The sequence below is a fragment of the Petaurus breviceps genome, unplaced genomic scaffold (assembly GCF_028583685.1).
Source record: "Petaurus breviceps papuanus isolate PSGF00001 unplaced genomic scaffold, PetGlider_PUasm1.0 126, whole genome shotgun sequence".
NCBI classification, from domain to species: Eukaryota; Metazoa; Chordata; class Mammalia; order Diprotodontia; family Petauridae; genus Petaurus; species Petaurus breviceps.
The window spans coordinates 86,610,350-86,633,869 of NW_027185655.1; the positions used below are offsets into that span (position 1 = coordinate 86,610,350).

Below are 23,520 nucleotides of genomic sequence, written 5' to 3' on the forward strand. Positions count from 1 at the left end.
CGTAGTGTGATTTTAAGCTCAAAAAGCTTAAAGCTGTAACACTTTAGGGACAGCCTGTATATGCATTATTGATACCTTTCTAAGGTATAGAGATATGATGCATGTATATCTTATGTGTTTGGTGTGTGTGTGAGAGAGAGTGTGTATATGTGTGTGATATAGATACAGATATAAACTCATAAAGGAGAAAGGTATCATTAATGCATATACAAGGATGTCTCTAAAGTGTTAGGGATACAAAGATATACATAGATATAGATATAGCTGTATCACACACATAGAGAATATGTATTCTCCATATCTACACATATATCTATATAAATATCCCTAAGAGAAAGAAAAAGAATATATTTGATAGATACATAAGTCTGATATATAGATATAGATAGGTAGATATAAATGTATCTATATCTATCTGTCTCCCTAAGAGAGAAAGAGGATACTCTCTCACTCCCCCAAGGTAGGTAGACAAAGATATATCTATATGAATATATATTGATATAGAGAAGCAGAGAAGGAATACTCTCTCTATATGTTATATATATTATATAGTACCAAAGGATCAGTGTCTATAGATATGAAAATGTTGGGGCTTTCCCAAGTACCTCAAAGCTTAATATTTGAGCATTCCTGACATTGGATGAAGTCTACTTTGGGTAGATGGCCACTTTTACCTAGTACTGCAGAAAATGAGGATTTTTGTGTTTCTTTTGTACTCTGAACAAATTTGCTGTGTAGAGTGACAAGGATGTTGTTTCCTTAGGTGCTTAAGTTTTTGTTTAAAACAATTCAAATATGGGCCCTTCAGAAATATTAGCGGCTGGGATAGCATGTAAAAAACATGACTGCTTTTATTTAACAGGAAGTACTTTGCCATGTATGTGGGGGGATTCAACACAACTAAATTTCAGAACTCCTAGGGATTGCAATTTAGTTTAGCTTTTTTGTGTTTAACCTCTGAAGGAACAAGATCCTTTTGAACCAGAGTTTTTATAAGAGCAAACCACATTCTGTAGAAGTCTGTCTTTCCATGAATGCTTATTCATGGCTTCTTATCATTTTTCAGTTTGGATTTGGCTAGCCATGGTATATGGCAGTTATGTTGCACCAATCTCTCTTGGTTATTTGGCTGTATCCCAGCAAAAATATGGATCTTTGGCTTGGGCTGAATACTTTTCTGATATGTATTCCTAGGAGAACCATTGGGTTTCTGGAACCTCCTCAAAAGTGTCTTCAGACTCTTTTTTTCTAGCTTGAGTAGGGTAGGTCCTAGAATGGGGTCCCTAGTTAGGAAAGTAGGTGATGGATTCCTTCAGGCACCTTTTTTGAGGAACTGAGAGCTCTGTTGCATCTTTGTGTGTGGGGCACGCCTCTCAGATGCTGCCATCACGATCTTAGTGTCTTTGTAATTTGCTTCTGTTGCTCATTGAATCCTGGAACACTCCTGAAACCTAGCAAGCAGCAGCAGGACTTAGTGCAGGCACCCTTAGGCTGTGCATAACAGGAATCCCTGACTAATTTTTAGTAATCTTTCATATTCATATCAGTTCTTTTGAAGCCCCTTTTTATCCTTGGGGCATGAGGAACTAAAGGAAAGGAGAAATGTATTTGAGATGCTGCAAAGCAGAAAAGGGTGGGCAGAGAGGTGGTTTCTAAGGGTGAGGGAGCTGCTCATAGAAAATGCCAAAAAGTAAACACAATGAAAAAATAAAGCAATAGGACTAAGATACAGGCAGTTAAATTACTGATTAAAATGAATTGACTTTTATAAACCAGGTAATCACAATTTTGACATTTAGTACTCTTTCTTGATTTTATGGTGCTAATTCTATTTGAACAATAAATGATTGAGCTACAGGTCAAACATTCTTAAAATTGGGGACTCCAAATTTGTCAGAACTCTTTAATCGTTTCCAACATTAATTATAAAGCTATATTTTGCCTGTATCTGAATATTATGAATTAAGGATGCCATGTATCTGATAGGAATTCTTTGTAGAAGAATTTCTTTCTACAGATCCCTTTGTCTCCATCTTTTCCTGTATGTGCTAGTTTAACTGACTTTTCCGATGCTTCTCTGGTGTACTACGAGGCTTTTTTCCCCTTCTTTTCATTTTTCCTTTTTGCTTCCCTACTTGCCATTCTACTGTTTTGTCTGCCCTTACTTCTGAGTTTGAAACCATCCTGAAGTGATGCACCAAGGCAGAAAGTGTTGGTGTCTGTGCTGTGTTAACAGGCTTCTCAGGGAAGTCAGATTTAGCCCAGAGAGAATAAGGACAGGATCCTGGCCTTTGTGGAAGTTCGTTTCAGTTCAATTCAGTAACCATTTATTGAGGGCCTGCTTATGGTGCCAGTCATTGGGTTAAGGCCTGGTAACAAAATGACAAAAAAGGAAACTGCCTTATTCTCAAGGGGCACCTTGGTTGAGGTGATGGGAATATAACTTGAAAACATATAAAATATATATAAATATACAAGATAACTTCTGGTTTTATTGGGGGGGAGAAAGCATTAATAGCTGGGCATATTAGGAAAGGCCTTCTCTCAGAGGACATTCCTAAACTGAATTTTGAAGGAAGCTAGGGATTCTTGTAAAGGAAGAGGAAATGGTATTCGGTTTGTTTTTGGCTTAAACCTAGGGGAAGAGCTATACTCCTCTTTTTTAATCCCACCCTACACTTCCCCCTGGGAAATTGTATTCCTCGCCTTCTGTTATCGTGCTCTTCAAGCTCATTTCCTCTGGAGTGGTGGTTGAGTTGAATGATCTTTGTTCTACTAATTCTTGGATGAATCCATCTTGGTCTGGTTTAACAGCCCTGTACTTTTCCTGCCCCTAGGTTTTTCTTCATTCTTTGCTTCTGTAGCTATTTCTGATTGAACTTTACACTTCTGCTGGTACTCTTACATTGTTCTTGCACTCATGGATATTTGTATGACTTTGGACTTCTTTTGCAATTGTCTAATTGCAATGTTGCAATTATACAGTGATGGGGCTTGGGCAGCCATTATATATATATGAGTTTGGGCTGTGACTTGATCCTGGTATGTCCATGCAGTGAAAGTTGCAAAAGCCTTTAAAAAATATTTTGTTTATGTATTTATTTATCTGTTTATTTGGGGGCCTTGCTTTTCAGCTTAAAGTAGAGAATAGCCTGGGATATGAGAAGATTGAATGCTTTGCCCAAAGTCATACTACCGTTGTATGTTCTGTTAGAACCCAGGTCTTCCTGACTGACCAGCATTTCAGCCAATAGAATGATATGTACAAAGGTGGTATGTAAATGAAGTAGACTCAATATTAGGAAGCTTAACCAAGATTCTAATGATTCTGTGACAGTTGCACTGAAGGGTATGAATAACAAGTAAACGAGAACTTTCCAACTTCAGTTGTCCTTTTGGACAACAAATATGTCCTTTTGGCTTGCTTTGCAAGGCAGCTTTCTTCTCCCTTGACATTATCTTATTACCACCTCCTCCTTATTACGATGGCAAAATCCTGCTTATTCCATTGGCTTTGCTTCTTCTCTTTGCCATTTCCAAAAATAAACAGTAAACACATCCTATATCACCACTTCATCTTTCTCTAGTGCAAAGTGAACTACCACAGACATGGAAATATATTGCCCATTTTCTCAGTTTTTATAGTTCTCTCTTTGGGCACTAATGAAGTATTATTTTAGTTTTCCTTTAATGAGTCTCCAATATGTGAAAGGTCCCTTTAATCTGATAGTCTAGGACTCCTACACATTAAGCAGATTAATGAAAACATTTAGAGAAGATGTGATTGAGGGAAAGGGATGACAAGAAAGCACAATCCCATAAGTGTTAAGGGCATGTGATTCTGCAGGAAGTAGCTTTCAAGTTTTATTCCTTTAAAGTGACAGCTCATCACCCAAGAAAGTTTTTCAAGTTAATTGAATATCAGGTGACATTTTGGGAAAGTAAAGTGGAAATTTGCTTAATAACTATACCTGCTTGCAGAAATACAGAGAGATGTTTGTGAAGATCTTGTTCAATTTTTCTTTCTCCCTCAAGATCCTTATTCAAGGAATGATAATTGCATCCCAGGTGTTGTTTTTCAGTATCCCAGGTACTTTTCATTTTTGTAAGCCAGTTCTGTGGACTTTGAGCTGTTGGGCTTTGGCAAGGGTTAAACATTACTTCTCTTTGAGTGTATCTTAATCATTTTTCTCATACACAGCAGCTGATATCAGCATAAATAAATGTGAGCAGTTGACCTTGTTATGTGCATTATATACTGTCCTTTTTCTGTTGCTGATTATTGGCATTTATGAAATACTTTCCTTTCCTGTGTACAATGCCACCCTCATCCAATCCTCCCTCTCTCATCGTTCTTTTTCTGTTTCCTGATGTTTCTTTTTCCTCCCACTGTTTGTGGGTGTCTTCACCCCAGGTTTTCTCCTCAGCCATCTGTCATTCTCTTCCCACTATTACTCATCTAGAGCTCATTCACTCACCTATTCTTTTTTTTTTTTTTTTGCTTTTTGGAGTGCAATTGGGGTTAAGTGACTTGCCCAAGGTCACATGGCTAGTAAGTGTATCAAGTGTCTGAGTACAGACTTGAACTTGGGTCCTCCTGACTCCAAGGCTAGTGTTCTTTTCACTGAGCCACCTAGCTGCCCTGTTATTTTCTAAGACAAGGTTTTCTTACCTGGAGTTTAAGTTCATGAACTTAAAAACAAAACCAAACTGTCATGATTGTATTTCTGTATAACTGGTTTCCTTTGTCATCCTGTGTGTTTTATTTTATGCATTATAAAAACAGTATTCTGAAAAGAGATCTGTAGGCTTCACTAGACTGCCAAAGAGGTCCATGACCCAAAACAAGGTTAAGAGCCCCTGTAGTAGACTGATTTCTTTCTACTCCTGATCTGAATTTCCAATCTAGATTTATAGCTGCCCACAGGACTGCTATTTAGATACTGTCACCTCAAACTTTCCTGCTTCATTACTTCAATATGCCAATGATTTCATCAAGGTTGCCCTCCCTTCACTGATATTGATCTCCATCCCTTTATGAGTTATTCCATCTGTCAACAAGCAGCTCCATACAGAGCTGAGTTGGGCCTCCAATGATAGATACCCAGACCTTCACTGCACCTGTATTATTTTTTTTAGCCCTTTTAAGCTTGGTAGGACTTGCCAGATTGCATGCTCTTTTAGAATAGACTTTGAGAACCTAGGATGAGGCATCAGAGTAGTTGGGTTGTGGTGGTGGTGGTGGATGGAAGAACACCTATGGTGTTAGCATACATAAAATTGCATGTAAAATATACTCATCTTCATTTCCCTTCACTAGGACCCTTTCTTTCATTGTCCCTTTTTCAGACCTCTGTTTCTTCATCTGTAAAATGGTCTTTTCTGGCTCCAGTCTTTTCTTTTTTCCCTCCAATCCTTTTTACATCCCATCAGTTGTCTCAAAATCCTGCCCTCCGTCTACTCTTCTGCTTATGAGCCTGTAGTAGGGATAGAAATTATCAGATCCAAGGTAGACACTGAAGGCTGGTCCTCCCATCTTCAGCTGCCCTTGGCCCCTGCTGCAAACCCCAGCACAAACCCTGGATTTCTTTGGACCAGTCACCTTGTTTCCCAAAAAATGACAACATGTTTATTCTTGCCTTTGCTCATGTTATTTCTTGTCCCTTCTCCCTCTTCTTTGCCAGGTCAAACCCTGTAATTCCTTCAGGAATTAGGCAGCCATTGTGGCTTCTCCACTCTCTTCATTTCTGTATTATGTAGGATTTAACCCCTCACTTGAATATATGCTGACTCAGATAATTCTATTGTGGTACATATATATTTAATATAACTTTTGAATTCTTTTGTTCTTTCACAATGCCTTCCTAACTAGATCCTACACTCCTTGAGATTAGGTTTTCTTTTTTTCAGCTTAATACAAAGTTTGAGTAGCCACTGAACTGATAGAAAGGAAAGCCATGGAATGAATAAGTTACTATAGCTATGAACTAGATAATCAGCCCCTAAATAATTGTGAATTTGATGGTACATATATATATTCTAGTACAGGTCATACAGGTGTTTGTTTTGTTTTTAAATATTCTAGTTAATGGCAAATAGGAACAGTGCTTTGCTGACCTGGTTTGTAATTAAACTACCTTCTACCTCAGTTTCCTCATCTGCAAAATGGGCATAGCAGTACTGTTTATCTCAGAGAGGATCAAATGAGATCGTAGGATCACAGACTTAGAAGTGGAGGGTTTTATTTTAGAGGTCATTGAGTCCAAATCCCTGATTTTTACAGATGAGAAAACGGAGAAGATAATTGATTTGCCCAGTGATTGAAGTGGGATTGAAACCCAGATAGGTTTTCCTAACTTTGAGCCCACTACACCATGCTGTCACATACTATAATGTATATGAATCTTTTTCGCAAACTTTAACGTTCCATGTGAATATTATTATTATTATCATGAACTCTCTACAAAGGATTATTCTGTAAAGGGAATGTCATCCTTAAGTCCCATTGTAATTGTCCAGTTCTGAGAAAAAGAGTGGTCAGTTGTGTGTACAGTAGGTAGGAGGAAGAGAGGGAAGCAGAGTTAACTGCTGAGATTTGTACAGCTGTACTGTTCAGTCATACTGCAGTCCTCCAGTCACTCCCATCAACCTTTCCACCTCAAACATCTTAATCTCCTCTTGCTACCTAAACTTTAATGCCATCTGCCAGAACAAATCAACACCACACAGTTCTAGCAGGCAGAGAGGGATGATACATTAGTACCTCCCACTCCCCTCTCCTGGGTTCAAATCATGTCTTTTCATTTGCCAAGTCAGTGCAGAGAGCTTGGGCATCCCCGCTGCTTTGTTCTAGCTTCTGGAGTCTAGCAGTATAATTTCCAGCAATGCTTTTTCATTTAAAACAACTTTGACTGGTAGAATTTGTTAGGGATGGAATTTTGTTATGTTTTGGTTTTGGCCCATATGTGATGTTCCAAGGCTCACTAGCCAATAGTGAGATCACCCTGTTACCCTATTCTAAAAGGAACATGAGGGTCTTTGAAGTGAGGAGAATCTCTGCTTTTTCTAGGACTATGATATTTGTTCTTACCAGAACTTCAGATATCCTCATACTCTGACAAGCATGATCTACTGACCAAACATTAAACAGGAACACTTACCATAAAGAATCACGAACTGGAGTTAGTCAGCCAGCATTGAATCTAGTGTTCTAAGATTAACTCTTGGGTCTGAAAACAAAACTTACCATTCCCATTGTTGGGTATACCCCTCTTCCCAATTATATAGTATAGAGATTCCTTTCCTTTTGCAGTCTATAGTATTTATGCTGTTTGGTTGGTATTAAATCTGACATAATTTTTCCTTTCAGTGATCTGAATCTGGAGAGGAGGTGTCCTTGTACTTACATAGTTTACTGTCTAGTAGTGAGAATATAACAGATATATAATGATAACACCTCTTTTATTTTTCTGTGTACTTTATCAATGTTTTGAGTAACTGAGGGATTGTTCTCACTGCTCACACAGTATTTGGTACTACAATAGCATTTATTTATTTTTGTAATCAAATGCTTTATTAACTTCTAGTTTACATCATTCATTTCTGCAAGATATTGAGTTACAAATTTTCTCCCTGTTTTTCCCTATCCACGACCCCTAAATATCTCCTCCTCCAATGCTCTCTCCCATATCTTCTCTCATACCCCCTCTGACTTTCCAGTAGGGCACGGTGGATCTCTATGCCCCAGTGCCTGTATATCTTATTTTCCAGTTACATATAAAATAATATTTATAATAGTATATATATATACATATATATATTTAAATATTTGATTTTAAAACTTTGAATTCCAGATTCATTCCCTTCCTCCCTTGTCACCCATCCTTACTGGGAAGATAAGCAATTCAGTATAGGTTGTACACGTGTAGCTATGCAAAACATTTCCCTAGTGGATATATTGCAAAAGACTGACTATATTTCTCTCCCTCCTATCTCACCTCCCACTTGTTCTGTTCTCTACTTTGATCCTGTCCCTTTCAAAAATGGGTGCTTCCAACTTCCCTCCCCCCCCAGCCTGCCCTCCCTTCCATCATTCCCCCCCCCCACTCTCCTGTAGGGTGAGATACCGTATTTAGTGTGTATGTCATTCCCTCCCTGAGCCAAATTCAATGAGAATAAAGTTGAACCATTCCCTTTTGCCTTCCTATTCTTCTCCTCCATTGTAACCATTTTCCCTTGCCTCTTCTATATGAGATAATTTACCCCATTCTGTCTCTCCTTCTCTCCTCTCATTATATTCCTCTCTCACCTCTTAATATCACCTTTTAAGTATCATCCCTTCCTATTAAATTGGTCTTGTGCCCTCTTATCTATGTATACCTGTATACATATATACACACATTCACATATGTATTCATATGCTCATATACCCTCCTGTATAGACATATGTATACACACATACATATATATATACATATACACACACACACACACACATATATATATATACACACATACACATTTCTATTCTCTTCAACTATTCTCATACTGAGGAAAGTTTCATCAGTTACAATTGTTGTTTTTCCATGTAGGGATGTAAATAGTTAAACTTTTGATAAGTTCCTTGTGATTTCTTTTTCCCTGTTTTTACCTTCTCATGCTTCTCTTGCTTCTTGTATCTGAATGTCAGATTTTCTATTCAACTCTGGTTTTTTCATCAAGAATGCTTGAAAGTCCTCTCTTCCACCGAATGACCATATTTTCCCCTGACACATGATACTCAGTTTTGCTGGGTAGGTGATTCTTGGTTTTAATCCCAGTTTCTTCGACCTCCAGAATATCATAATATTGCTTCCATTTGCTCCAATCTAATTCTGAAGGAATGATTCTCTTCAGTGAGCTTTTGAGATTCTTTTTCCATCTGGAAAATTCGGCTTTTTCAGGCATTCTTCTCCTCATTGGCTTTTTGAGCCTCTTTTGCCATTTGAGTTAGTCTGTTTTTTTAAGGTATTATTTTCTTGTCAGGTTGTTGACTCTCATTTCATAATTTTCTTGCATTGTTCTCATTTCTCTTCCCAGTTTTTCCTCCACTTCTCTTATTTGTTTCTTAAGGTCCTCTATGGCCTGTAACCAGCTCGTATTTTTCTTTGAAACTTTTGGTGCAGAAGTTCTAACTTCACTGTATTCTTCCTGTTCCATGCTTTGATCCTTTTTGTCACCAAAGGAGTGTAAAGTTGGGCTGTTATGTTTATTTTGCTTTCTTTGCCTCCTTATGTTGCCACTCAATCACTTGACCCCTGGGCTTTTTGCCACAGTAGTACTCTGCCACCAGACAGGGGAGCTTCGTCCCAAAAGCTGGAGTTTTCTCAGCTGTCGAAGGTATTAGTTGGGTACCCTCTCCAAAGCCTTCACACACTCTGGTAAGCTGGTCACACATCCCAGGACCTCCACCTAGACTGCAGTCCAGATCCAAGCAGGTTAAAGAAAGAGCAGTTACCCGTCAGACTGGTTGCTTGGTCCCCCTACAAACTGCAGACCAGGAGCTGAAGCTGCCACGGTGACCACACTTCCAACTACAGGATCCCAAAGTCCATTCTGTACTGACCTGTCACTGAGTCTTTAGCATCTGTGTGTTGATCATTCTGGAAACTGCCACAGCTGCTGGTGATCTGAAGTCCCTCCAGCCGGCAGATGGTCAGACCATCCGACCCTGGGGCTAAAACCTCTGGCTTGCATGAGGCCGGGGTCGGCTCCCAGCTTGCTGCCGGGCTGCCAGGCTGTCCTTAGTCAGAGGTGTGATAGTAATGGCAATTAAAGATTCCCCTGTATTGGCTTGGTTTTCAAATTGATTGTGTTAAAACCCAGAGCTTGTTAATCCCACCTGTGGGATGGACTTGTTGATGTGAAAAGAAAGTCCTGAACTGGGAGGAGCTGGTGAGGTAGATTTGGAGAGACACAAGAGAGAGGCAGAAGACCTTCCTTCTTGGAAGCAGCACCTCGTGGAGAAAGAGAGAGACTAAGAGAATTGCTGGTGGCCGCTTTGAATTGCCCTGGACTTTTGAGATCTGCCCCCTGAGCTGCCAAGGACTGAGGAGACATGGCTGTTTTGCTGGTACTTTGTCTGTCTGTTTTGATGTTGTTTTGCCAGATTTGTCCACTGGTGAAAGACAGTCCTTTTGTTGAAGAAGTCCTGGAACCTGGCTGTTCGCTAAGAAGCCCTGAGACTGTCCTGCAGACAGAGAGTGAATACTGTCCACTGGTGAAGGACAGTGCTGTTGTTGCAGGGGTCTGGGAACCTTTCTGTTGGTTCAGAAGCCCTGAAGAAGGATTTTCTTGTTGTATGTTTACAGAAATCCTGGGAGAGGGCTTTGCTAATGTGTTCAGGGGTTCTAGGACTGTTCTACAGACAGAGGATGAATTCATGAAGGGACTGGCAATGTATCTTATGGCCTTGCTAAGCCTTGTCTCCCCAGGAACTAAGATTGCTGAGAACTTGCCTAGTGTCAAGATGAAGAAAAGACCTCCATTTGGGTATTAAGTGCTCAGCTTAAACTTGATGTAACTCTGGGGTAGATTCAATTGTGATCCCGGGGTGGGGAACTTTTGACCTTTTTGTGTTCTGTGGTTGAACAAATGAATGTAGTTTACTTATGTTTGGAAACTAATCTCCATTTGAGAATAGGGGCTTTGTGATGGACTAAATGAAGGTACAGCCTAGGGGTGGAGAGGTATTTAGAACCGGGAATTTGTAATTGATTGAATGATTTGGAAGGTCCTGGGGGGTGGGGTAGTACTTGGAGATTATTTAATCACTCTTAGTAAATGCTGTATTTTGAATGATGTCATGTTTTGACCTTCTCTGTTCTTGGTTTGTCACTGAATTAGAATGGAGAGCACCTATGCTGGTATTTTGAACCTTGGGAAGTTGCCTTTCCTTGGTGTTACAGTACAAGAGGTTAGCTTCTCTGTGTCATTTTGTGTGTTCTGTAGCTCCAAAGTTTGTTCACAGTCACCTTTTACATGAATTGGAGGAGATGAGAGCCAGAGCCTTGTGGAAGTCCTGTTTCTACTCTGCCATCTTTACTCTGCCCCGATAATATCTCTTTTAAAACTTTACTTCCATGTAAAATAATAAATACCAGAACTATTGGCACAAAACACACCCCAGGTCTCTTATAGATCTGGTTGAAGACTGGTGAATGTAGGTTGGATGTTTTGAAATACATTAGGTATGTGTGAAAGAACTAAAAGCAATAAGCAGTTGTAATGGTAATGGAATTTAAAGATCCCCTTGTATTGGCTTGGTTTTCAGGTTAAGTGTTAAAACCTGGAGCTTGTGAATTCTATTTGTAGGATGGACTTGTTGACATGAAGAGAGGGGGCTGAACTGGGAGGAGCTGGTGCTGTGAATATAGAAGCCCAAGCAGAGAGAGGCCAGAAGAACTTTTGGGAGCAGCATTGTGGAGGCAGAGAGAGAGAGAGAGATAATTGCTGGGGGCCAGAGTTGCTGAGAGAGAGAGAACTACCAGCCAAAGCCATGCGGACTGCTGAGGGCCAGTTGAAGCCGCCCAGGACTTTTGAGAACTGCCACCTGAAGCTGCAGAGAATTGAGGAGGCATGAACTGTGGTGCTGGTACTTTCTTCTTTCTGTTTTGATGTTACTTTGCTAGATTAGTCTGCTGTTAGCAGAGGTCCTGAAACCTTGCTGTTGGTTCAGAAGCCCTGAAGGAAGATTTTCAGAAATCCTGGAGGAGGGTCTTGCTGGTGTTTTCAGGGGTCCTGAGGCTGTTCTGCAGGCAGAGAGTGAATTGATGAGGATGCTGGCAATGTATATTGTGACTTTGTTAAGCTTTTTCTTCCCTGGAACAGATATTGCCGAGAACTTGCCTCTGGTCAGGATGAAGAAAACCCCTTTCCTTGGGTATTGAATGCTGTGATGATATGGCTTAGGGGTAGATGGCCTTTGTGCTCTCCACTTCCCCTTTGAGAAGGTTCTTGGTGGTAACTGATGATAATTGTAATTCAGTTGTGATCCAGGGGTGGAATACTTTGATTTTTGTGCTTTGTGACTGACCAAATGAATGTACTTTGTTTATGGTTGGAAACTAATCTTCAGTTGAATAGAGAGAAGATTTTGTGATTGACTAAATGAATGTACTGCCCAGGGGCAGAGTACTTGGACCTTAGTACTTTGTGACTGAATTGAGGACTTACTAAATTATTGAGTTATACATGGTGGAGTCTGTATTTTGATTTTCTGTGAATGTTTTGCCTTAATTTGTCACTGAATAAATGGCATTTGCTGTGCTCGTAATTCAAACCTGGAAGTTGCTTGTGCTTGGCATTACAGCAGTATGTCAAGGCACAGAAAAAGGTGGGGAGAGAACTGGACTTGGACTCCTGAGACCCTGATTCAAGATTTGGTTTAACTATTTGCTAGATGCACAAGTCATTTGATCTGTCTAAACCTCACTTTCTTCATTTGGATAGGGATTAAACATATGCTTTCACTGGTTTAGGAGACTCCTCCTACCAATGCAAGTTGGCACCTTCTGTACAGCTAACAGTCTTAAGAGAGATGCCTAGAGCTCTCAGAGATTGTGACTTGCCCACACAGCTATTATGTGTCAGGGGTGGAATGTAAACTCAGGTCTTTCTGTTTCTGAGGTAAACTATTCATTATGCCACACTGCCTCTTTCTCCCTCCTTCTCCTCCTGTCTCTCTCTCTCCTCTCTCTGTCTCTTTCTTTTCTTTCCCTCCCATCTCTTTGTCTCCTAATGTCTGTCTTAATGTTTCTATCTCTCCCCGATCTTTCTCTCTCTTTGTGTCTGTCTTTCTCTTTCTGCCTGTTTCTATATCTGTCTCTCTCTTTTCCCTTTCTCTTTGACTCTCTCTTTGTGTCTCTGTCTTTTTTCCCCCTCTTTATCTGTTTCTTTCTTTCCCTTTCCCCTCAGCTGGAAAATGGGGACAATACTTCTACCTCCTACCTACCAGGATTGTTTTGAGGGGTAAGATCTGCAAAGTGTCTTATTAGTGAGAGTAAATATGGATGGTTCCAGAGATAAGCAGAAGCTGTAGGGGATGAACTTGACCAGTACCTGGAATTATCAATGAAGTGACTCATTTTGAACAAGGGAGCCTCACATTTCTTGATGGGAAAGAGTCATGAAAGGTGCTATTCCTTATAGAGGATGCGATCAGCTCCTGGCCACAGAACAGACTATATATACTGTGAGGTGAGGGCCATATGTCAGGCGTTGCAGCCACATTTTTTCATGTGGATAATAGCAAAGATTATACCAGAAAACCCATCATTTCTATGCCAGGATTCCTTCTTTTAAGTTTCTTTAAGATTCTTGAGTGCCTGGTATGGTGCTAGTGAATAGAGCACCAGTCCTAGAGTCAGGGGGACCTGGGTTCAAATATGACCTCAGATAGTTGCTAGCTGCCTTCAGAGAGCTTACACTTGCCAGGAGCTAGGGATAGGGGAGGAGGGATAAAGGAACAAGGACACAGCAGCTGCACAGATAAATAAATACAAATTATAAATGTAACCCATGGCTTATGCCTCCAAGCTCTTGATATACATGTGGATTTACATCTGGAAATTACTACAGATGTAATCTAATCTAAACTCCATATTTTTTTTTATTATTTTTTTTTATGAGCAATCGGGGTTAAGTAACTTGCTCAAGGTTACACAGCCAGTTATTTCTGGGTGTGGTGCTAAGTGTCAGAGCCCAGATTCGATCCCCAGGTCATCCTGACACTGGAGCCAGTGCTCTTACTCACTGAGCCACCTGGCCGCCCCTAACTCCATATTTTATAGATGAGGAAACTAAGGCCTAGGATCATGAACAGACTTGTCCAAGGTCTTTGGGTATATTTAATTCAATTCAGGAAAGAATTCTTTTTCTTTTCTTTGTTTTTAATAATTTGTTAATTTACTTTTAGTTTACAACATTCAGTTCCACTGTCCCTTGAGTTTCAAATTTTCTCCCCTGCCCCCATCATGGCAGCATGCACTCAAATATAGGATCTACAGATATCTTCACATTAATCATTAGTCAGGTTGTAAAGAAGGATTATAACCTATGGAATGATCCGTGGGAAAAAGGAAACAAAACAAGAAAAAGAAACAGAGAAAAGTTTGTTTCAATCTGTATTCAGCTGCCGCAGTTCTTTCTCTGGATGTGGATATCTCTTTTGATCATGAGTCTTTTGGAGTTGTCATATAATCTTACATTGCTGAGAGGAGCCCGATCTATCAGAGTTAGTCGTCATACATACATTGTGTCTGTGACTGCGTACAGATTTCTCCTGGTTCTGCTCTTCTCACTCAGCATGTTTATATAAATCTCTCCAGGTTATTATGAAATCTGTCTGCTCCTCAGTTTTTTTTTTGTTTTATTTTGCTTATTTTTTTTTATTAATTTGTTTGTTTACATTTAGTTTACAAGATTCTGTTCCACAATCCCTTTAGTTTCAAATTTTCTCCTCCTCCCTCCCCTTCCTTCCCCATGGAGGCATGCAATCAAGTATAGATCTGCAGATACTTTTTTTTTTAACAGTTTATTATAATTTATTTTATTTAACAATCTAGGAAGTTCACAGCCATCAGCAATTCCTGTGCAATTTCAGGTGCAATCGGGAATTCAGGAATCTCTGTAAAGCTGTTAGTGTAGTGAACCTTGTAGGTAAAATACATGCATACTTTTGATAGCACATATGATGGAATTTCTCCAAAATTAACCTCATTGGTTTCATTTTCAGCAAACTGAGCTGGGTCACTTAACATGGCTTTTATTGTTCCTGATGTTAAAGCATGCTCCCTTTTTACAATAAATTCATGACTATCGCAAGATATCAATTTCACATACATAGCATCTGGGCCCTCACACCCACCATGTTTTCTCTTCTCCATCCATTATCTCCTTATAAAATTATTTTGTTTCTACAGGAATTTTAACAAAACACCTTCTTGTCAGCTCTGCAGCAGCCGCAGCTCAGTCTCCACTCACTCCCAGGGCCTTCCCCCGCCCCCTCCCCAGCCGCCCACTATGTCTCTTCTCAGGCAACCAAAGAAACCCTGCAGATACTTTCACATTAGACATTAGTCAGGTTACAAAGAAGAATTGTATCCGATGGAATTAACAATGGGAAAGAGGAAACAAAACCAAATAAGAAAAAGAAAGAGAGCAGATAGTTTGCTTCAATCTGCATTCAAACTCTGTTCTTTCTAGTTCTTTCTCTGAATATAGACATCTCTCTCCATCATGAGCCTTTTGGAGTTGACTTATAACCCTGCATTGCTGAGAAGAGTCCATTTTATCATAGTTGGTCATCACACATATGTTGTGTCTGTAATTGTGTACAGATTTCTCCTGGTTCTGCTATTCTCACTCAGTATCAGTTAGTATAAGTCTTTCCAGGTATGAAGTCGATCTGCTTCTCATTTCTTATAGCACAAGTAGTTTTCCGTTAGATTCATATCACAACTCGTTTAGCCATCCCCCAATTGATGGGCATCCCCTTAATTTCCAATTCTTTTCTACCACAGAAAGAGTGGCTATAAATATTTTTATACATACAGGTCCTTCTTCTCTGATCTCTTTGGGATATAACCCTAGAAGTGGTATTGCTGGGTCAAAGGGTCAAACTTATTTATAGCCCTTTGGGCATAGTTCCAGATTGCTTTCCAGAATGGTTTGATCAATTCACAACTGCACCAGTGGTGCATTAGTGTCCTGTTTTGTCATTTTAACCAATCTGGCTGGTGAGTGTGGTACCTCAGAGTTGTTTTCATTTGCATTTCTCTAATCAATAGTGATCTAGAGCATTTTATTCATATTCAGGAAAGAATTCTTAAGTGGATAGTGGTCTTTGCTAAGTACTAAAGACAGAAAGATGAAACAATTTCTTGCCCTTAGTTTACAACCCAGTAGTAAGGATAAAACAAATAAATAAATACATAATTTATTTTTATCATATTTTAATTTTTTTAATTGCTTTTATTTATTTACTTTCTTTTTAAATTAAAAAATTTGCTTTTATTTATTTTTAAAATTTTTTTTAATTAATTAATTTTTAGTTTTCAACATTCATTTCCACAAGATTTTGAGTTACAATTTTTTTCTCCCCATCTTTCTCCTACCTTCCACCCCAAAATAGCAAGCCTACAAATACCCCTTCCCCCATTCAGTTCTCTCTTATATCCTCCTCCATCACCCCCTTAACTTTCTATTAGGGCAGGATGGGTTTCTATACCACAGTACCTATATATCTTATTTCCCAGTTGCATGTAAAAATCAAATTTTAAACATTTATTTTAAAAGTTTGAGTTCTAGATTTCTCCCTTCTTCCCTCCTCACCCACCCCCACTGGGAAGATAAGCAATTCAATATAGGTTGTACATGTGTAGTTACCCAAAACATTTCCATAGTAGTTATATTGTGAAACACTAACTATATTTCCCTCCCTCCTTTCCTACCACCCACTTACTCTATTTTCTATTTTGACCCTGACCCTTTTCGAAAGTTTGCTTCTATCTACCCTCTCCCCCAATCTGCCCTCCCTTCTATCATTCCCACTCTTGTCCCCTATCCCTCTGTTTTCCTGTAGGGTAAGATACCCAATTGCGTATGTATGTAATTCCCTCCTTAAGCCAAATTCAGTGAGAATCAGGTTGTCCCATTCCCTTTCACCTTCCTGCTCTTCCCCTCCATTGTAACAGTTTTCTCTAGCCTCTTTTATATGAGACAATTTACCCTAATCCATCTCTCCCTTTCTCCTCCCAATAAATTCCTCTCTCACCTCCTAATTTTATTTTTTAGATATCATCCCTTCATATTCAACTCATCCTGTGCCCTCTGTCTATGTATACATGAACATACATATGCCCAAACTCACATATATATTTATATACACATACACCCTCCTATATGTACATATATGTATGTATATATGCATATATATTCCCTTCAACTATTCTCATACTGAGAAAAGTCTTATGAGTTACAATTACCATTTTTCCATGTAGGAATGTAAACAGTTCAACGTTAATGAGTTCCTTATGATTTCTTTTTTCCTGTTTACCTTGTCATGCTTTTCTTGCTTCTTGTATTTGAAAGTTGTATTTTCTGTTCAGCTCTGGTTTTTTCATCAAGAATGCTTGAAAATCCTCTATTTCAGTGAATGACCATATTTTTCCCAGTAGCATTATACTAAGTTTTTCTGAGTAGGTGATTCTTGGTGTTAGTCTCCTTTGACCTTTTTAGCTCCTTTGACCTCTGGAATATCATATTCCAAGCCCTTTGATCCCTTAATATAGAAGCTGCTAGGTCTTCTGTTATCCGGATTTTGTTTCTACAATACTCAAATTGTTTCTTCCTGACTGCTTGCAGTATTTTCTCCTTGACCTGGGAACTCTGGAATTTGGCTATAATATTCCTAGGAGTTTTCTTTTGGGGATCTTTTTTAAGAGGTGGTCAGTGAATTCCTTCAATTTCTATCTTGCCCTCTGGCTCTAGAATATCAGGGCAATTTTGTTTGATAATTTCTTGAAAGATGGTATCTAGGCTCTTTTTTTGATCATGGCTTTCATGAGGTAGTTCAATAATTTTAAAATTATCTCTCCTGGATCTATTTTCCAGGTCAGTGGTTTTTCCAATGAGATATTCACATTGCCTTCTATTTTCTCATTTGTTTGGATCAGTTTTATAGTATCTTGATTTCTCATAAAGTCATTAGCTTCCAGTTGCTCCAGTCTAATTTTGAAGGAGTTATTCTCTTCAGGGAAGTTTTGTAATTCCTTTTCCATCTGGAAAATTTGGCTTTTTAAGGCATTCTTCTCATTGGCTTTATGTGCCTCTTTTGCCATTTGAGTTAGTCTTTTTTTAAGGTGTTATTTTCTTCAGTGTATTTTTAGATCTCCTTTAGCAGGCTGTTGACTCGTTTTTCATGATTTTCTTTTATCATTCTCATTTCTCTTCCCAATTTTTCCTCTACTTCTCTTGATTTTCAGAATCCTTCTTTGAGCTCCTCCATGGCCTATAACCAGTTCTTATTTTTCTGTGGAGGCTTTTGCTGCAGGAGTTCTGACTTTGCTGTCTTCCTCTTGCTCCATGCCTGTATACTTTTTGTCCCCAAAAAAGAATTCTATGGTCTGTTTGTGCTTCCTTTGCTTGCTCATATTGCCAGCTAATTACTTGACTTTTGAGCTCTTTGCCATGGTAAAACTCTGCTTCCAGAATGGAGGGAGCTTTGTGCCAAATCGCTGGGGTTTTCACAGCTGTCTGAGCTATTAGGAAGGCGCTGTCTCTACAGCCCCCACAAGCTCTGGCTCACTGGTTATATATCGCAGGACCACCACCCAAGACCGTAATCCAGATCCAAGCAGGTTAAAGTAAGAGTGATTACTCTCTGAATAGTTACTTGGTCCCCCTAAAATCTGCAGGCTAGGAGCTCTGAAAGCAGCCACGCAAGGTGGCTGCATGGCCACTGTCTGGCTCCTTCTTACCCCGGGGAAAGGGGCCGGACCACACTCTTCAGTTCCCCCCTTGTTCCAACAGACTTCTGCACTGACCTTTTACTTTGTCTTTGTCATTTATGGGTTGAGAAGTCTGGAAACCTCTACAGCTACTGATGATTCACTCTCCTGAAGTCTGCTCAGGCAGCCACTGGCTGGGGGCCCCCAGCCGTGCCACTCACGGGGACTGCGCTGGGCTCCCAGCTTGGTGCGATAGACCCTTCCTGTCTGCCTGCTGGTCTTCTTTCAGCAGGAGATTTATTTTTCTGTCACTTTGTGGGTTCTCTAGCTCTAAAATTTGTTTAGAGTCATTTTTTTATATGTATTGGAAGTGATTGGAGTGGGAGCCCATGCCAAGTTTGTACTTCTGTTCCACCATTTTGTCTCTGCGCCCAAATAAATACATAATTATAATATAAGTTTTAAGTCTTGACTTTGATATAAGGTCATAAATGCAAAGGAGATATGGACCTTTTGGATTATCTTCTTTTCTCTCTCTGCTAATGCGTAATCAAATGAGGAAAACAATCCTTAACTGCAGATTTAGAAAACTTGCTTCTAGCTTTGGCTTGTTATTTATCAGTTCACTTCTAGTGGACAGTAATTGGAGAGAAGGTTTTAGGTTTCTGTTTGTAAAACATTATTGCACTGTAACCCTTATCCTGGAACCTCATGTCTCTTCTGTTTGTTTCTGTTCTCTCTTGATGATTGGGTGATATGGCATACAGACAGTCAGAAATGATTCTACATATCCTGAAAAAAGTAGCATTTTCAAATAAGATATAGCTGAGCTATGAAGTGGAAAGAACACTGAATTCTAGATCTGGATTGTGGCTCTGCCCCTTAAGTAGCTTTGTGACCTAGGGCAAATCATGTGATGTTTAGGAACCTCAATTTCTTCCTTTGTGGAATGAGGTTAATAATATTCACATTGTCTAACTCTTCTGCTTGTTATATTGATCAAAGGAGGTATAGAATATGCTTTGCAAAATTCCAAGCACCATATAAATGTAAATGATTATTAACATTACCTCCAAAAAGAACTAATTGGAAGAAAAAATGTCCTTGGACCCTCACTGTATAGCTTAGCAGGTTTAGCCTATCAGAAGAGAACCTTTGGCATGGTGAGCAGCACATTGGGTAGATGCTTTATAAAAGATTTATAGGAGATAGATAAGAATTCTACAGGATGAGAAGGCATGCAGGCACCCTCAGGATGAGATCACTTTCAGGGTCCATTGCTGTCTATAAGTTTTATGTGACTGTTAACTATCTTGGGTTTGATCTCTGCCTATTTTAATTTCTAATAGTTCTAGTACAGGGTACCATTTTTTATTAATTATTTTTGCATATGAATGATAAACCCCCAACTTAAATTCCATAATAACTAGACATTTATATAGAGGACATTAGCCCTACAAGTAGAACTCTCAGCAAGGATACTATGCTGGGAAAGGCCTCCCTCTGTCATGCATTAATTTTTTTTCTAACTTCTTTGAGTTGAATGCTTTCTGGAGGATTTCTTTCTTCATCTGTTTTCCTGGCCCTACAAAGGATGAAATCAGAAAAATTGGGGGTGAGGGGTGGGGGAGGAGAAGATAAGGAACATGGAAGCAAATCTCTGTGTTAGACTTCACTTCTCAGACTGTGGCTTCATCCCAGTTCTTTTGCCTTTGTCTCTCTCCTAAGGTCAAGTTCATCTCCTTTCTTAGCTTCCTTTAATTGCAGAGGGTGTAGCAGCCCTCATGCCAAAAGGGAAAAATATCAGGAAAACTATTGGCAAATCAGTGGTCCCTAAGGGACTCCTAAACCTCTTCTGTAGGGTACCTTCTGGATGTTGCCCACTTCATTGTGGAGGGACTCTCCACTTCCCACTCTCTGACAAACTTTGGCTGAATTTCTGTGCTGAAACTGCTGTTGTTTAGGGGTAGGGTAATCATTAGGGAGAAGAAAGGTCAAGAAGGGTTGGGGGTAACTGATGTGAGAACATTTAAAGGATGTATTTTCCCTGCCAAATTGGAATGTGGAGAGGAATAAGTGAGGGAGGAAATATAGATCTAAACAGAATTTCATCCCTTGTTAGAATGTAAACCTCTGAGGGCAGTCATTGTATTGTTTGCTTACATTTGTATCCCTAGTGTTAAGCAGAGTGATTGGCACATGGTAAGTGCTTATTTAGTGCATTTTCATTAGTTTGTCTTTTTTTTCTTTTTGGAGGGGGGGAAGGCAGGGCAATTGGGGTTAAGTGACTTGCCCAAGGCCATATGTCTAGTAAGTATTAAGTGTCTGAGGCCGGATTTGAACTCATCTAGCCACCCCCATTTCTCTTTATTTTTTAGGTTTAATTTGTCACCTTAATTTTTTACTGCCCTTTTCCTTTTTTTTTCTTTTTAAGACTGCTAGGAAGATTGTGTGTGCGTGCACATGGATGTGTTTTGAATAATGTGAAATGTTCTGTATCATTTTAAATATGAAATTCAAGATCCACTGAAGTGAAATATTGGGGGGGAGGAAATGTAGATTTGCTTCTAAAAATGTTAGATGAGGGGGCCCCAGAGGGGCATAGCAAAATCTAGATCAGATTTCTGGTTTGTAAAATTTGTTCAGAACTTGATTCCGTTCTTGGCTTAGTTGGAAATGCCATCAGAGGATAGCAGAAGGAAGTTGGTGAATCATCCTCTCTAGCTTAAAAGTCTCCTCATCTGTGAAATAAGTGTAATAAAGCCAGGCTTGGTGACACATTCCTGTAATCCTAGCAGTTAGAGAGATTGGGACTGGTGGATTGCTTGAGTTTAGGAATTCTGAGCTGCAGTGGTCTATAGCTAATCAGGTATCCACACCTAATGTGGCACCAGTATGGTGAGCCTCCTGGGAGAAGGGGATCACCAGGCTGCCTAAAGTGGGGCCATTTTGCCCCTGTTAGAAACTGAATATGTTAGAGTTCTCATGCTAGGTCAAAAGTTCCTATGCCAGTTAGTGAAGTGGTGATTTCTGTGAGTGACTTGCTATGCCTCCAGCCTAGTTGAGGAGAGTTCCAGTCTCAAAAAATTTTTTTAAAATAAAATAAAATGGATATACTGATAACTGTAGTAACTTTGTAGGGTTATTATGAAGCTCAAATGAAATTATGTATGGGAAATGTTTTACAAACCTTAAAACACACTGCAGCCACTTTAAAATTTGTCTTAAAAGGAATTGATCTGTCACAAAACCTTTTATACTAAACCAAATTGTATATGTATAAATTGTTGGCAGTTTTAAAAATTAATTTTTAGTTTTCAACATTGACTTTTATAAGATTTTGATTTATAAGATTTATATGCCCTCTCCCCTCCTCAAGATAGCATGCAAGTTGATAAAGGCTATACATGTACAGTCATATTAAATGTATTTCCACATTATTCATGTTGTAAAAGAAGAATCAGAACAAAAAGAAAAAGACGTGAAAGAGAAAATAGAATGCTTCTATCTGCATTCAGACTCTATAGTTCTTTCTCTGCATGTGGATAGCATTTTCCATCATGAGTCTTGGAATTGTCTTAGATCCTTGTATTGCTCAGAAGAGTTAAGTCTAACAAAGTCATCACACAGTGTTGTTGTTACTGTTTACAATGATCCCCTGGTTCTTCTTACTTCACTCAGCATCCGTTCATGTAAGTCTTTCCAGGTTTTTCTGAAGTCTTCTTGTTCAGCCATTCCCCAACTGATGGACATCCTCTCAATTTCCAATTCTTTGCCAGCACAAAAAGAACTGCTATAAATATTTTTGTATATGTGGGTCCTTTTCCCTTTAATCATTGACTGTTTTGAGGCAGTGTAATTTTAATTTATATTATTGGGGAAGAGAGTGCCCATACTCTCTAAATTATAACATTCCCTTAAATGTGAAGATAACGTAATTAGTGCTTCCTTTCCCCTTGGCTGGGGGTGGGTGGGTGAAGGATTTTGACAGTACCTTTTGTATTTAAAGGCTTGAGAAACAGGATTTACCTTCTCTTAAGTAATGACTTTTGTTTGTTTTTGTTCTGTCTTTATTTACAGGTGCCCAAAGCAGAATCCCCAGAAACCTCCAGATACAAAAGATGATAATACAGAAAAACACTGCCCGGTGACAGTGAACCCTTGGCACATGAAGAAAGCTTTTAAAATCATGAATGAATTAAGAAGGTATCACATGCATTCAGCTCTGTTTGGGTCTCTGGGTCTATCTTTGCCTTTCACTTATTTGCCATCATTATCGTTCTTGTTATAAGGGGAATGTGGAATACACAGATTTCAGGAGAGGAATCTTGTTAAGTTAAAGAGATAAGCACCATGGTATGATGGGGATAGTGCTATTTTGAGACTCAGGAAAATATGGGTTTGTATCCCACCTGCTAGGAGAATCCTTAATTCTCTCATCTGCAAAATGGGACTGATAACAGCCTGTAATAACCACTTCAGAGAACTATTACAAGGATCAAGTGGATAATATATATAAATATACCCAAGTCAGTTATTTTAAGTAGCATTGTCTCTTAAGCTAGGGTGTATGAACTTCTTTTGATAATTACATAAATATAATTGTTTTCTTTTATAATCCAATGTATTTTATTTTAGGCATATAAAAACATTAAAGACAGCTAGCATGGTGCGGTGGATAGAGTGCCGGACCTGGAGTAAGGAAGAATCATCTTCCTGAGTTCAAAGCTGGCCTCAGATACCTACTAGCTGTTTGACTCTGGGCAAGTCACTTAAACCTATTTTGCCTAAATTCCTTACCTGTAAAATGAACTGGAGAAGGAAAAGGCAAACCTCCATTATTTGCCAAGAAAACCCCAAATGGGGTCATGAAGAGTTGGACATGATTGAAACAACTGAACAGCAACAGCAACAAAAACATTATGCTAAGAAAGGGTCCAGAGACCTCACTACAGGGATCCATGACACAAAAGGGTTAAGACCTCTGTATCAGCAATGCCATATTCACAATGCCTATAGAGATTATAAATAT

The 23,520-nt window shown here is 39.2% G+C and overlaps 1 protein-coding gene and 1 pseudogene across 1 annotated transcript in view; one reads left to right on the top strand and one right to left on the bottom strand.

Moving 5' to 3' along the window:
* The window catches only part of KLHL2 (kelch like family member 2), a 178,529-nt gene that overhangs the window by 3,064 nt on the left and 151,945 nt on the right, over positions 1–23,520 (top strand). Inside the window, exon 2 of the mRNA XM_069097792.1 lies at positions 22,569–22,694. Coding sequence (XP_068953893.1) covers positions 22,569–22,694 — 126 coding nt within the window. The remainder of the gene's footprint in view (positions 1–22,568; positions 22,695–23,520) is intronic.
* On the bottom strand, positions 14,557–14,928 carry LOC138170736 (elongin-C pseudogene; annotated as a pseudogene).